Genomic DNA, 15922 nt, shown 5'->3' on the forward strand with positions numbered 1-15922 from the left:
TGGAAGTGTTCAAAGTCAGGTTGGATGGGGCTTTGAGCAACCTGATTTAGTGAAAGATGCCCCTGCCCATGCCAGGGGTGTTGGACTAGATGATCTTTAAAGGTCCTTTCCAACTAAAACCATCCTATGATACGAAGTGCTAGAACACTACAGTTTTATGTTTTTTCTCTTTAAAAAAAAAATTTAAAGCTGAAGAACATAAAAGAAGAATCACCGAAGAGGGAAAATTACCAGCTACAGACAGAAGTTCTAGTGAGATGTACTGACTGGAAAACTTGAGGAGCAAATGTGTAAGGCTACCAGCAGTGGTTATTTTACAAAGCCTCAAAGGCAAAGGTCAGATACACTTAAAAAGAAAGCCAAAATCTCTCCATGTACTGCTTCTACCAAAGTCTAGCCTGGAAGACTTATCTGTATACTATCCAAATGTAAGTAATCTTCTAGTTTAAGACTTTTCTCCCCAGGTTCATTTGAAGAGAAAGGAAACATTGTAAGAGTGCTGATGAACAAATCGGTGGATTTTCCAGCACAGCTAGGCAAAACTCACAGTCTGTCCAAGGTGTCAACACCAATTCAAGTCAAGTCAGACTGAAGAAATCCCAGGTAACTGGTATTCCCTTTGAAAAATTTTAGAAGTGATGACTGAGCACTTCCTAAAGAAACTCACTAGTCTACCTCATCTAAGAAACAACAGGCAAAAAGAAACTGCATATTTTTCTGTATCTCTTACCACCACAGGCTGTTTAGGCCTATGTAATTTACTGGTTTTGGTTACAAAACCAGTTTCTTAGGTCAAAGGTTAGTAATATTATTTTTTTTACAAAGAGGAAAAAAGCAAAAAGGTCTACATATTTTAGTTCAGTTAAACTAAACCTGGAGTTTTCAACTTTCTTCAATATACAAACTACAAACTGTCATTTTCATGACATGACTTTAATTTTTCACATTTCTGCTTTAACCATGTCGTAAGTCAAATGCACTGATTATATCTGCATTATTGGTCACATGAAGATAGGTCTGTTCACCCCTACCAACACTGTAGAGTTCAGTTGTATACATAATTTCATATTCTCTTCTTTTGCAGGAAGAGTTATCTCATGTTCATAGCACAAATTTGGATTCTGATGGAAGTAATATATGCTGATATCTAGGTCTCATTTCTGTTTTGCATACAAATATTTGAAATGTATTTACAAGTATGTCGCTTCTTAGTTTTCTGATTTTCTAACAGAATTTTCTAATAGGTTTAGCCCTACTCTTTTCCTGGGCTGCAGAACTTAGATTTCTGTTAAATAATCTGAAAATAACTACTTTATTTTTAACCGTAACTGCTAAACGTATATTGACACATCATACACATTTTGATCTAATTTACACATACAAAACTAACTAACGTATGGCCACGCTCAAGGAATAACAATTTTTCTGCAGAGGTAGCCTACTTCGTTTAACTGATGAAGATTATTTCCAAAGTAGGCGTTCTATCTTTTGGAAAGGACATGGACAGTAGCTTAATATAGACAAAAATACAGTCAGTGCATTTTCTGATTGTGCTTACAACAATCTCATAGAGTATTTAAGGCCAATCAATTATTTGAATTTCATCTGCCCCTATTGTAACAAAAATCTGCAGCTTTTCATAGCATATAAGTTAAGGTAGCTCTGTGTGTGTTTATAGATATATGCATATATATATATTAAAATTTTAAATGCAAAGTACAAATAGGGATGTAAGTACAGTCCAGACTTAAAGGGTATACTGCATACGGCATACAGCTCAACTGATGTGCACTGCGCATAAGTGAACAAAGGCAAGACAGCTGACCAAAAAATCAGAATCACATGAACAGAAATGAAAAGGGCAGTGTGGTGAGAAAGTTGGCCTCGGGAAAAAGAGTAGTTCAAAACAAGAAATAAGGCTAAATTGCCAGATCAATTAAATTTTCAGGGTTACGTTTTTAAAGATTATATTTCTGTGTTACATTTATTTATGAAGGTTTGTAAACAATATCGTAAAATGAATAAAAATGGGACCAGGAACAGAATGAAACAAAACATAAACAGAGGTGCAAATCTCTACACAGATGGCAATATGTGAGTAGTTTAAGCAAAGAGGCTACAAATAAGGAAATAGCTGTCAAAATAGGAGGGAAAGAGCTGGAAGTGAAAATAAAGCACTTGACTTTGAAACAATAAAAGGTGGCAATCAGTGCAGGAAGTACAGAATGGTGAGGCCGCACCTCAAATACTGTGTTCAGTTTTGGGCCCCTCACTACAAAAAAGACACTGAGGTGCTGGAGTGCGTCCAAAGAAGGGCAATGAAGCTGGTGAAGGGTCTAGAGAACAAGTCCTGTGAGGAGTAGCTGAGGGAACTGGGGTTGTTTAGCCTGGAGAAAAAGAGGCTGAGGGGAGACCTTATTGCTCTCTACAACTACCTAAAAGGAGGTTGTAGCAGGGTGGGGCTCAGTCTCTTCTCCCAAGTAACAAGTGACAGGACAAGAGGAAACAGCCTCAAGTTGTGCCAGGGGAGGTTTAGATTGGATATTAGGAAAAATTTCTTCACCGAAAGGGTTGTCAAGCACTGGAACAGGCTGCCCAGGGAAGGGGTTGAGTCACCATCCACGGAGGTATTTAAAAGACGTGTAGATGTGGTGCTTAGGGACACGGTTTAGTGGTGGACTTGGCAGTGTTAGGTTAACAGTTGGACTTGATGATCTTAAGGGTCTTTTCCAACCTAAATGATTCCATGATTCTATGACTCTATGATCAATAAATACTCATGTCAGATCAAATGGTACCACTGTAGACAATTTTGTATAGTCAGCAATATAGTAATCATTCATTTCCTTAACACACACATAATTTTAAAAATTAATTGACTACACAGTAGATGCAGGGAAGAACTAAATGAACTGTAATAATTTTATATGCCCTTTAAAAAGTTTCATAAACAATTAGACTTGCAAAATAAGTAGGTATGTAAATGCAAAGCAGTATCTGCAGATTTTAAATTTCTCATACTATAATTTTTTAAAATAAAAACATGTTTTAAGATATTGCAAAAACCATTTAATGTGACCAAGAAAAAATAAACAGAATGGAGGAGGGGGGGGGATGAGTAATCTGAGGAAAGTAAATCACAAATAATGAAAAATGAATTGTGACAAGTTAATTTACAGAAATTCATATTTTTACTTTCAAGAATAGCACAGCAAATGGTATTTGCTTCTCTGAAAAACAGTGATTTTTTAGATGATGGTAAATAAACAGTAAGCAGACTAGTTCTTGTGCACTGAGAGCTACATACAGTTCTGAAAAACTGCCTTGGAGTCAGGAGTCTAATATATAATAATATCTAACACCTATTAGTAGAGCTGCAGTCCAATCTCTCAGTGTTGCTGTCACAAACATCACTCCTAACTTTAATGTACTTTTAAACTTAGGATAAAATGTCACACTACTTTTTAGATAAGCTGCCACTAATACCTTCTTGTGGTTGTGGGGAGGATGAGGAGGTATGGCACAGTTATTTTTTTAGAAGGTCATGCAGGGCCAAATAATAATCCAAACATTAATTATCCCTTTTTTTCATGGTACAAGCAGCTTTGGCACAAAGTTCCTTATCTTTTTTTTTTTTTTAATTCTGACATAATGACAGGGTTAAAGTGCATCATTACAGACTGATTCTATCTTTGGCATTTGTTAATTTATTAAAAGTTTAAATGACATGTCAATTGCAATAGCAGTTTTGGTGACCTGGACACCTGTCTAGGAACTTAAGTGAGACTAGGAATTCATTCTGCACAGTTCATTTAGAACCTTATCAGCTGTTCCCCTTTTTCTCTGCTTACAACTGATGGCACTAAGATGCCACCAGTTTCTGAATATGTCAAGTAATAGAGCTACCTTACAGTAAATATACTTTTAGAACAGAAACCTAAGGACGATTCTACGTTATTACTTTCCTGATCACACAAAACAATTAATACTACCTCTGCATGCTGATCCTTCTATTTTTTTAAAGAAACAGCATTCAATTTATACTTCTATTCAAATAACAAAAAAAAGCATACTTTTGAAATCTCCATCCCCAAATGTCAATGGATAGGCTCCTGGCTTTTCAATCTTGTACATTTCCTCTATAAAAAGGATTTTACAATCATTTATTGTGTCTTCTGGGCCTCTGAAAAACAAAAAGAATAAAAAGTACATTCAACTTAGACCTAGATTCTGTACTTCATGAATCCTAAGCAATGAGCTAAAGCTAACTAGCATCTTTTTTCCATCATTGATAGGGTACTGTATTTCAATTCACACACAAAATTCAGTCTAGTACTGTAACTTCTAAGAAAACCAAAACACATACTTAAAACTCACATAAAGAAAAGACTACTCCATTACCCTCAGACTACCTGGCAGCTGAGTATGTCCTTATTGACAGCCATCCATAACTTTGCAATTCTACTTCTAAAACCTCAAAATGTTTTTTTGGCTGAACACGGCAGACCAAACAAAATCATATCCTCTCGAATACAGCATATGAAACATTATTATAAAAGTGCAGCGTCAGAAATGAACCAGAAACATGACTTATAAGACACAATAATAGACACTACTTGGAACCAACAGAGTAAGAAAAGCAATAGAAAGCTTCAAAAGCCCTTCTATGACTTCTAAATGTTTTGGAAACCTAAAACCCAATCCTGCAGGGACATGTACAATACTGAATTATGTACTGTGAGTAGTCCTGTTAATGTCAGGTTTCAGTGCAAAATCTGTTCACCATATCTTAGTGATGAGTAACAAATACTCCATGACTCCACAACACTAATGCTGAAAGACTTCTCGAGAAGGATTAGGGAATATTAAATGTAGAGTAAAGGTTTTCACCTCCTCTTATTATAATCTCTCTGTATTTACTAAAATTCTAATTCAAATGTAAATGTATCTAGGAAGAAAAGGCCATAAAAACACCAACAGTTTTAAAACACTCCCTTTTCTTCCCTCCTGAGGATGACATTGTGCCTTCTTCAACTGCCTGTTCTCCTACCATTTTCAATTTACTACCTAATCTAGAACTAAGCAGGAATTTTCAGTATGACCTATGTTGGAAGTATTAATTACTGAACATAGTCTCACTGATTTCATTGAATCACATGTGTCGTAACTGATTTCAGAATTGAGCAGTTTGACACGAGAGAAAGGAGTTTACTAGCTGGAGAGCATTATTTCTTGCAGTGTGAGACCCAGCCATTAAAAAAAAGAAAATCTGAAGGAGATTTGAGTTTGTTGAACTTCCTTCCTTTTAAAAAGTTAATCTAATCCTGTTGCACTGCTACAGTCCCTGTTTTGGTTCTAGAAAAACACTTCAAAATCTGAAACTACACAAGCAACTAAATGAATACAGACCACAAATACCATAGCTTGAATTATTAAGATTATAAAGTTTAACATTTTACCAAGACTGTGATGTTTGTAGTTAAAATGTCCAGTGAGTATCCTGCAACACAAGAAATAAAATAGACATTTTTCTTCTTTCCTATATAGACATCAGATGTGCTGGACATAATAGACAAGTAGTAGCACACAGTCAGTCTAATTCCAAGTTAGGAAAGACTGAAGATTATACAGTTTTTTGAAGGCGTTATTATGAATGAAAAAACAAACTGTTGTATTAGTTACTGTTCAATATTTGAAGGAGAATGTGCAAGGTTCTGCTAAGCAAAGCTGAAGTGCACTGCACCATTACAAGTGTCTCTTCAGAAGCAGAGAAATAATGAAAATTAATAACTGTAAAGATAATGATTAAATATTGCCACACTGGAGACTATTTTCCAGGTGAAGACCACCAGTAAGTTAAAATGTTGTTTCTTTCAAATATTTACAGTGTAGAAAGGCCTGAGAATACGTCTGAACCACGTGAACAAGTCTTCTAAGCCCTACTTGTAGGATATCTGTAAGAAACAAATCACAGAGGTGACCTGAAAATCCATTTTGAAGACAATCAGCCAGGTGGCATATCCCTATAAAAAGGTCTAGGCTACAAAACTAAATCAAACTATAGACAAGCAGGGAAACAAGATATTAGGTCCATATTAAATAAGGATAACTGCAGTAACAGAACAATTCCAGAAACACCAGGCTTCAGTCTGGGATCTGTTGCTCCTTGCTCTACCTTTGTCTGCTCCCATCACTTCCCTTGTGCTGACTCCAGTTCTTGGACTCTGCCACATGCTGACTTAACTAAGGCAGAAAAAAAACCTAAGCCAGGGCAAAAACCACAGGCAACTGTTGTGCTTTAACCCCAGCTGACAAGGAAGCACCACACAGCTGCTCACTCCCTCCCCCCCCACCCCCCCCCCTCCCCAGGGGAATGGGAGAGAGAATCAGGGGAAAAAAAAAAGTAAACTCATTGGTTGAGACAAAGACAGTTTAATAGGACAGAAAAGGAAGGAATAATAATAATAATAATGATAGAATATACAAAACAAGTGATGCACAATACAATTGCTCACCACCCGCTGACCAGGTGCCCAGCCAATCCCCGAGCCACAGTGCCCCCTGGCCAACTCGCCCCAGTTTATGTACTGGGCATGACATCATACGGTATGGAATATCCCTTTGGCTCATTTGGGTCAGCTGTCCTGGCTGTACCGCCTCCCAGTTTCTCGTGCACTCCCAGCCTCTGCTGGCAGGGCACTATGAAAAGTGGAAAAGTCCTTGACTTAGTATAAACACTGCTTAGCAACAACTAAAACATCAGCGTGTTATCAACATTATCCTCATCCTAAATCCAAAACACAGCACTGTACCAGCTCTTAAGAAGAAAATTAACTTTATCCCAGCCGAAACAAGGACACAACAGAACACTTTTTGGTGGCCCTGAGCACTGCAGTGTTTAAGTCTCCATGGAACTGGTGTTGAGAGGACTCTGAGAGTGTGTTGATTCACTGTAATTGTCTTTTAAGTGTACCAACAGCTGTTTACTTCGGCATCTGTATTTTGAGCCTTTTTCTTCCTTGCAGTTTTGGGAGGTAAAACATTCCCCATTGTCGGTCATATGCATAAACAGCAAATGCTAGCAAATTTCAAAGATTTAGGATATTTCAACAGAACATACAAATGCTACAGCAGTGCAAATACATTCATCAGATAGATAGAGAACAGTTTGTTTTCCTGACCAGGAAAATCATGTATTTAAGATAATATTCACTTGCACCCTAGGGGGCATTACTTAAAAGCAGTTCTGGCCGTTGTGGGTAACACCTCTCAGATTTATTTAGGTTTCCATACAGTGCAGTGAACACAGGCAGTCTGATTTTCTGCACCTCAGTCTGGATGAGACCACATGGTCCAACCACCCGTACTAGAACGCTGCATGCCAGCTTCTTCATACAAACTATGCCTCTGACAACATAAGGTTATGGAGATACTTCCAGTCTGTGAATGGCTACAGCACATAAATTCCTCCAGCTGTTACCAAATCTGCAGCTCTACTTAAGGCATAATTTCCACGTTTGGTTTAAAGTGAATCATTTAACTAGAAAATTGTCCCTGAAACAGAGAGAAGAGCACTCCCAAGAACGATTACCCCTCTAAAAGGACTGTGGGTGCCAGTACACCTCCACAGGGAAGGTGAGAGTGGAAGCTCCTCTCTTCTGCAGTAGAATGCAAAGACACTTGGAATTATCTACAACACATACCCATTAATTCACAGTCATAAAAGCACTATGCATTCAAATACAGAACGGACAAACTGTAAACATAATCTCTGGCAGGAAAACCGAATGAACAAATACAGATTGAGCTTCTCGAAGCATCAAGGTTTCCCTGCTTATTTTCTGTACTTTGGAGAGTCTTTTCTTAACTGCCCTATACTTTTTGTTAGTCCTAGATTATTTAAAGTCAAAACCAAAACAAAACAAATCTCCCAACACTCTTTAATGCTATAAATGTAAGTTATGTTAGGACCTTCCTTAGCTATACCACTGCTTGCCTGTCTATCCAGCTTGATTCCTCTAGGACTTACTTCTAACATAACTCGAAGTAGTGAATCTATTTTAAAACCAAAATATAGAATTATGCCTTCTTTCACCTAAGAAACGTGAAATTTTATCTTCATATAAAAAATACATATATTGGTTTGTATACCTGTATGCTTGCAAAGCAAAAGATAAAAAATAAACAAGCACACCTTAAACTTTAAGGAGATCTGTATGGAAAAGTCAAAATAGTCATAGAAGTTGAATAATATGTTGGATATTAGTAAGCATACAACTACATGTGTATCTACAGAAAATTTGAAGCATAAGTTAAGTTAAAACCTTGTCAAGAAACAATAGTGACAGTCTCAGTGTAGCAGCTACAAACATGACTTTACCCATGTCATGGGATACAGAGATATTCTCAAATTCCAGTACACTTCAGACAAATTTCAGCATATTTGCAGAGTGTATTTTCCCCCAATTTTTGCATCTTGCAAATCTTCAGTGTGTGTGTAGTCTAAATACACTATCCCTATTATTAGCAAAACTGCATCTAGGAAAAACTTGCAACATTTCCTCCCCTCTCTCTACACTGCCTTACTGTTTAGAGCTGTTTTACTTTAATTTACCCCTTTTTTTTACTGCATTTTCTCCAGAAATTTAGAAAGTAGCTGTTTAAAAAAAGAGCTTTTCATCACATGTAATTCTTTGCATGCAGTCTTTAGACAAGAAGGAAGGTGGCAAAACACCGTAAAGCTGTACTCACAAATCTACAGACACTTCTGTTACTGCTATCCATATCTTTGGGAAACAAGCCAAACCTGAGCTCAGTAGAATATTTATTAGGAGTAAATTCCACTGGTGCCAATTTAAACTACCAAAATTACTTTTAACTAAAATGATTATCACATTGTTTTCTTGAAAGATACCATGAAAAGATTTATAAGTTTGTTCAATGATGTTAGTATTCCAAAAGGCACCCCAGCAAAAAGTTTTTGTGAAAGTATGCAGAAGCATGGATTTTCATCATCAACTTTATTACAAAAAATCACGTGTATATTATCTCAACCTTGAAGTGTTGAAACGCAACATACTTTTTTTTATATAACTAGTTAAATAAAACAACTCCTCTAATTAATACTAAAAAACACAGAAATCTCAAAATAAAAAAAATAAATTCAGTTGCACGGAGGTAACAATTGGTGAAAGTATGTTTTTCTCTCATAGCACTGCAATCCTACTGACATAAGCAATACTATTCCCATATCTAGATGGAACTGATAAAACAGACGGAATTCATCATTTCTGTATCACATATTAGGTCACGGTAGACATTCCTTCTCTTTTGGGCATCTCCTATATTTTTCCTTTGGGATAAGGGCACTCAGTAATTTTCAGACTAAGTTTTTCCTAAAAGATATCCAGTATCTGAACCAGACAAAACATTTTATTTTCTGCTATAAGTTACATAAGGAGCAAGCAAATACTATCAGATAACTTTACAAAGCTGGTATGTTCCAACAAATGCCACAGCTGCATATCCGGAACTACTGAGGAAGATCAACTACCATTGTGACAAATGATAGCTAATAATAAATGGTTAAGCCTTACCAAAGCTAAAAATCTCTGCTCAGCTAGTTGCTCTTAAAAGACTAATTCTTCTGCCACACTACACATACAATAGCTTTAATAGTGATCACGCTACACATAATTTGTCTTAAAAACTATGGTTATCTAATAAAATTGTGGTTATATTATTCTGTCAAATATACACAAGAAGTATCACGTTTCTTCATTTCTTCACCTTACCATACCAAAAATGAGATTAAAAAAAAATCTTGAGTTACACATCACACATAGTAAATGGGACTGCATTTGTATTTCATGTAAGTATGCTAAATACTTTAAAGAAATTAAATCCCAAAGCAGAGCCAGACCCTTCAATACAACAGAATTCCTAATACAAGTTTTCCTTTTCCTTTTAGATAGGTTAGCCATAGCCAGATAGAAACGTTCAACTGAACCTTCTTATATCTGCACTTTTCCCGCCCTACACTTCTTTTTTTTAAACCTTCAGGTTGCAAAACACTCTAGACATACATAATCACAGCTAACTACAAGTATGACAACTGGGCATTATCCTGGATATTTCCAAGGTCAATTTTCAAGAAAGTAAAAGCTGATAGATGACAATTACCACACTGAAAACTCTATCAGTTCTTATAGTCTGAGAGATTCAGTTACAATTGCCAGATCTCTGTCTGGAATTTTCTGGTTTTATCACTTTACCATATCGAAATTAGAAGAAAAATATTTCAACATGCACTAAGAGTCAAAATACAATGCTGAATAAAAACAGGAAAAGATTTACTATTCAAAAAATACACACAAACGTTACATTCACGCAAAGAATTACAAGGAAAAGTGTCTAATGACAATTTATCTTCAGGCCTTCTAACAGCAAAACCTTACTCACACTGAGTCATGTTTACCACAGACAACTAATTCATTTGTCAGCTTCTATGGTTACTGTCAAAGGGTATTGCCCAGGTCAGCACAGAAAGCCACAATCAGAATAAAACCTAACAGAATATAATGTTGACTACGCTCTCCAAATGTATGAATTCAGTTAACAAACAATATAAAAATAAAAACAGGATCAAATTTACTACCACTTTCAGTATCTATCTTTTCATATGCACTACTTCGTTTACACCCCATTTATGATCAAGCAGCCTCTATTCTGCTTTTGCAAAGCTTTCAGCCAGCAACTCTTTATTCTCTCCCGTGTCATCAAGCAACAGTCGGATAACTTCTTCAGAAATATGCAAACAATCTTTTCAATATTACAATTCAAAATGCTTGTTAGAACTTTTACTGTCATCCCCTTAGAAATGGTTGAGCTGCTAGAGTTCATGTCTAGTGTATGTATCAACAGCATTTCATTGTGTCTTTACACTTTCTGCTTTCACATTTAACAGCTGCATGAACTTGTATCCTGACTTACTCAATATACACTTTTTAAAGTGAGGACTGTTTTTTAAAAACACTTTTCTTTGCCTTTGAAACAAGAGAAACTGTTCCTGAACTGAGCTCGTGAACAATTGTTTATCAACTTTATGAAAATATTAAATTACAAATATGTTAAAATCATAAGGCCAGAGAATTAAATATGTGCTATTGTAACAAATAACCTCTACAGAAATCTACTCTCGAAAAAACAGGCTATGTTGTGACGTTCTCTTCAATATACTCACTGTAAGTCACTATCAGCCAAAAGAATGTTTTGAAATTAAACCAAATACATGTAACAGTATGCATATTTGAAAAGATGTTAAATGGAAAATATCTCAATCTGATATAAAATATTGTGATGTGAAAATTACTACTGGTTGCTTTACATTTACACATTAACTCTAACTTAGGCTAAACTGTAGTTTCAACAAACTGCAAACATACATTGTCTACACAGAATGAAACAAAGGCTAAAACATACCCATAAAACAATTACAACCCTCACCAAACATGACTGGAGATTTGATTTTAAACAGGCTTTGTTTTAAATGTAACTTACAAAATTTTCCACCATGAAGACAGCATATTACATTGATAATCTGACCAAATTCTGCTAGGTTGCACTGAATTACACAGAGGTTCTTTTATTTTGTATTGTATGCAAGCAGAAAAACAGACAATATTTTCAAGATTTTTTCAGAATATTCCACACCCATTTGGTTTATCATGAAAATACAAATGCACAGTTACAAAATGGGACAGTATTAGCTGTGCTTTTAATTCAACTTTATTTTTATTACACAAGCCGCTATAATGACAAAGACACAAGACAACTTTTCAACTATGCAAAGACTTTATTACTCTACGTATATAGCGCTAAAATTAAAAAAAAAAAAAAAAAGATTTTTAAAAAAACTGTTTCCCAGGATATGTTAATGACCTTACTATCAAAAACGTCATAATCTAATATGAATTGTTAAGGCCTTTAAAAACTAACCAAACACACCTCCGACTCCCAAACCTACACATTCACATTGTGGATACACACACAAGCCAGCCAGGATATTATTTTTTTTAATCTCAGTAGCAGACATAACGCTTGATGCATTTACGAAACAATATATTATAGTTCATGGTGCCAGACTCCAGAAGCAGAGATTTGGACGCAGGGACTATCCTTTTTTTCCTTAGCCTGCGATCTGTAAAGGAGACGGATGTTAGAAAGGCAAGCACAAACTTAGTACCTGGGAAAAGGGGAAAGCACCGGCCTGAGAGAATAGCAAGTCACATTGTCAGATCCTAATAATCGATTTACCACAGCAGCTCAGGAGCATGACTCTGCCCTATGCCATGAAATCCACTGAGGAGACAAGAGCAAAAGGCAGCGAATGAAGACCGATCGCACCCACCCACCCACCCCGCAGCGCCAGCAGTTGCGACCCGCCGGTGGCCGGCAGCGCGGCGGCCCGCGGACCTGTCCATGGTGCTGCAGGAAAGGCACCGGTTCGAACAGGGGAGGGGGCACGGCCTGCGATGACTACAGCTGCGCCCTTCTTAACTCGATGAAGTTTGTGGCTGGCACCATCACAACGCCAAATGGGCATCCACAGTTTCCAAATCCAGGTTCAAACGTGCAGATGTTAATGCCTCCTTGACTGAACGTCCATAAAGAACCAGGTAAAAAAAGCTGGCTGAAGACCCACAAAGATGGAACCCCAAAGGCTTCACATATGAAAAACAAAGCTCCAAGAGCTGTGCTTGGCATCACAGGGCATGGTCTAAGCTCAGTCAGCTTCTCTATGTATTTGTGGACTGAATGGCAAGACTCAGAACAATGCAGAGTCTGCTCAAGACATCATTCCAGGGGTCTGGACTAGTCCATAAGCTCTTTTACGCGAGGAAGAGGCAGAGCTACAAACAGGTGATTCTTACTAGAAGAGGTTAAAACCTTCTAGCCAGATTTTACATTATGTTACAATACTGAGAGTAGACGCAGCACACATACTCATCATGAGCTTAGATACAGTTATAGGAGACCAATCTGTGTACTCAGCTGGATTAAGTGAGAACCTCAATTCAAAAACAAAGACATGAGAAGCAGCACCTCCCTTCATAACAGAAACTCACATGGATACTGTCAGGATGGAAAGGCCTTCCAGAAAACAAAGAATAGCAAAGGAAGTCTTGAAAATACAGAAACATGGCAAGTACTCTGTACAATAATAAAAATAATACTAAGTAAATAAATAAATAAATTTAAGGTGCTTTAAAACCAACCAACCAAAAAAAACCAAGAAAGAAAAAGATCTGAAGGTATCCACCATAAAATAGTAAATACAAAGACACAAAGACATTTCCCATAGAATGCTTCATCTCGAACCAAAGCCAAATGAGAATTGCTTGCAAACAAGGCCAAAAACACATTTCTAGCCTCGAAAGTTAGTAATGAACGGATTACCACGGTTTGAATGTACATGACAGCATTACTTTAATAAAAAAGCTTGGCACCCAGTGATGCTCCTGTTCAGAACAGTATGAATCTCATCTCACCAAGAATTCCTGAAAGTCAGAAAGTACACGGTGACCTACAGAGAGAAAAAGTCCCAATTAATTTGGCATTTAAAGGGCAGTTGCTCATTTTGGAATGTCTTCATTCCTTATATTGCCCAATTCTCTTCAGACAAATTGCATCCAATACCTGTGCCATGATGTCCAATTCCATTAGTGCATGATATTAAATGCTCCATCTAAGTGCCCAATGGCTATTGCATAATCGTAATACAGTCTTTCTAGGTCTTATGTGTATGTTTGGAATCGGTGATGATTTCATTATCATTCATTTTTATGTAGATATATACAAATGTTCATAGACTTTTGGGTAAAACTGTTGGAGATTCCTCAACAAACAAGTGAGGAAACTGTGGATGGAGTAGGCAAGCAAAGGACCTGGGGTGATCAGAAAAGAAGGAACATAGCAATCAAAAAAAAAACTTAGCACTGTACCAGCTACTAAGAAGAAAACTAACTCTATCCCAGCCAAAACCAGGACAGATAGCTCACATGACTGGAGTGCTGTGACAAATAGATATATGCTATTCAGGAAGGACAGGCTAGAAAGGTAAGGAGGGGAAGTTGCCTCTTATGGGAGGACAGGTCAGGAGCTAGTCGAGAGCTTACAGGTCAAGATTAGCAGACAGAACAACATGGCTCATGCTGTGGTAGATGTCTGCTATAGACCTCCTAATCAGGGCTAAGTATATGAGGCCTTCTTCAGACAATTGGAAGAAGTTTCATGTTTACAGGCCCTGGTTCTCACAAGGAACTTGAAGCACCCCGATATCTGCTGGAAGGACAACAGAGCAGAATACAAACAATTTAGGAAATTTCTGGAGCGCAGCAATAACAACTTCCTGACACAGGTGATCAAGGACAGGTGCGCTGCTAGACCCAATACTTAGAAACTTGGAAGAACTGGTCATGGGACATTAAAGTCAGGGCAGTTTGGCTGCAATGATGAGATGGAGTTCAGGATCCTTAGAGGAGGGAGCAAGATAAAAAGTAAGACATCCCTAGATTTCAGGACAGGAGACTGTAATCTCTTCAGAGATCTGCTTGGAAAAATCCCACAGGATACAACCCTGGAGAGAAGGGTCCAGTAGAGCTGGTTGATATTCAAGGATCACCTCCTGCAAGCTCAAGAAAGAGCTGTCGCCATCTGCAGGAAATCAAAGGCAGCAGGAAGCCTGCATGGATGAGCAAGGAGCTCCCAGACTAAACTCAGACATGAAAAGTAAGTGTGTAAGAGGTGGAAGCAGGGGCAGCTGAGCAGGGGGGAGTATGGAGTTCCTGTCCAATTGTGTAGGCATAAGGTTGGGAAAGCCAAGGCCTACCTTGATTTGAATCTGGCAAGGGATGTGAAGGGCAACAAGGAAGGATTCTACAACTATAAAAACAGGAATGGAAAACTAGAGAACTGCTAAATATAGCAGGGCCCCTGATGACAATAAACACAGAAAAGGCCAAGGTACTCGGTGCCTTCTTTGCCTCAGTGTTTACTGGTAAGACCAATATTCAGGAATCCCAGGCCCCTGAGACCAGAGGGAATGTCTGGAGCAAGGAAGACAGCCTCAGTGGGGGATGATTAGGTTATGGAGCACTTAAACTGAACATATGTAAGTCTATGGGGCCTAACAGGTTGTACCTGTGAGCGCTGAGGGAGCTGCCCGACATCTGGACAAGGCTATTCTTAGTCATCTTTTAAAGGTCATGGCAACTGGGACACCTTCCTGAGAACTGGAAGATAGTAAATGTCACTCCTGTTTTCAAGAAGGAAGATCTGCTGACAGACGGGTCAGCCTCAACTCAATCCCTGGAAAGGTGATGGAGCAAATAATCCTGGAAATAATTTCCGGATACGAGGACAAGAAGGTGATCAGGAATGGTGAGCATGGACTTGCAAAGGGGAAATCACGCTTAACCACTCTGACAGTCTTCTACAATGAGGTGACTTGCTTGGAAGATGATGGGAGAGCAGATGTTCACATCCACTTTAGTAAGGCTTTTGATACTGTCTCCCATAACATCCTCATATATAAACTGAAAGTATGGGTTAGGTAAGTGCACAGTAACGAGGACTGAACACTGGCTGAATCCACAGGATTGTGACCAATGGCACAAAGTCCAGCTGCAGGCAAGTCAGTAGCACCCCAGGGGTTGACCCTGGGGCCAGTACTCTTTAACATCCTCATTAATGACCTGAACGATAGGAACAGAGTGGACTCTCAGCAAGTTCACAGATGATACAAAACTAGGAGTAGCCGCCGATATCAGATGCATGTGCCACCCTTCAGAGTGACCTGGAGAGTTGGACAGAGAGGAATTTCATTATGTTCAACAAAGAGAAATGCAAAGTCCTGCACACA

The 15922-nt window shown here is 37.9% G+C and overlaps 1 protein-coding gene across 3 annotated transcripts in view; it reads right to left on the minus strand.

Annotated features, from left to right (window-relative positions):
* UHRF2 (ubiquitin like with PHD and ring finger domains 2) overlaps window positions 1–15922 on the minus strand; it is a 94462-nt gene that overhangs the window by 32546 nt on the left and 45994 nt on the right. For all 3 annotated transcript variants that reach the window (XM_050913302.1, XM_050913301.1, XM_050913300.1), the window contains exon 5: window positions 4074–4183. In XM_050913302.1, coding sequence (XP_050769259.1) covers window positions 4074–4183 — 110 coding nt within the window. The remainder of the gene's footprint in view (window positions 1–4073; window positions 4184–15922) is intronic.

The sequence above is a fragment of the Gymnogyps californianus genome, chromosome Z, assembly GCF_018139145.2.
Source record: "Gymnogyps californianus isolate 813 chromosome Z, ASM1813914v2, whole genome shotgun sequence".
Taxonomy (NCBI): Eukaryota; Metazoa; Chordata; class Aves; order Accipitriformes; family Cathartidae; genus Gymnogyps; species Gymnogyps californianus.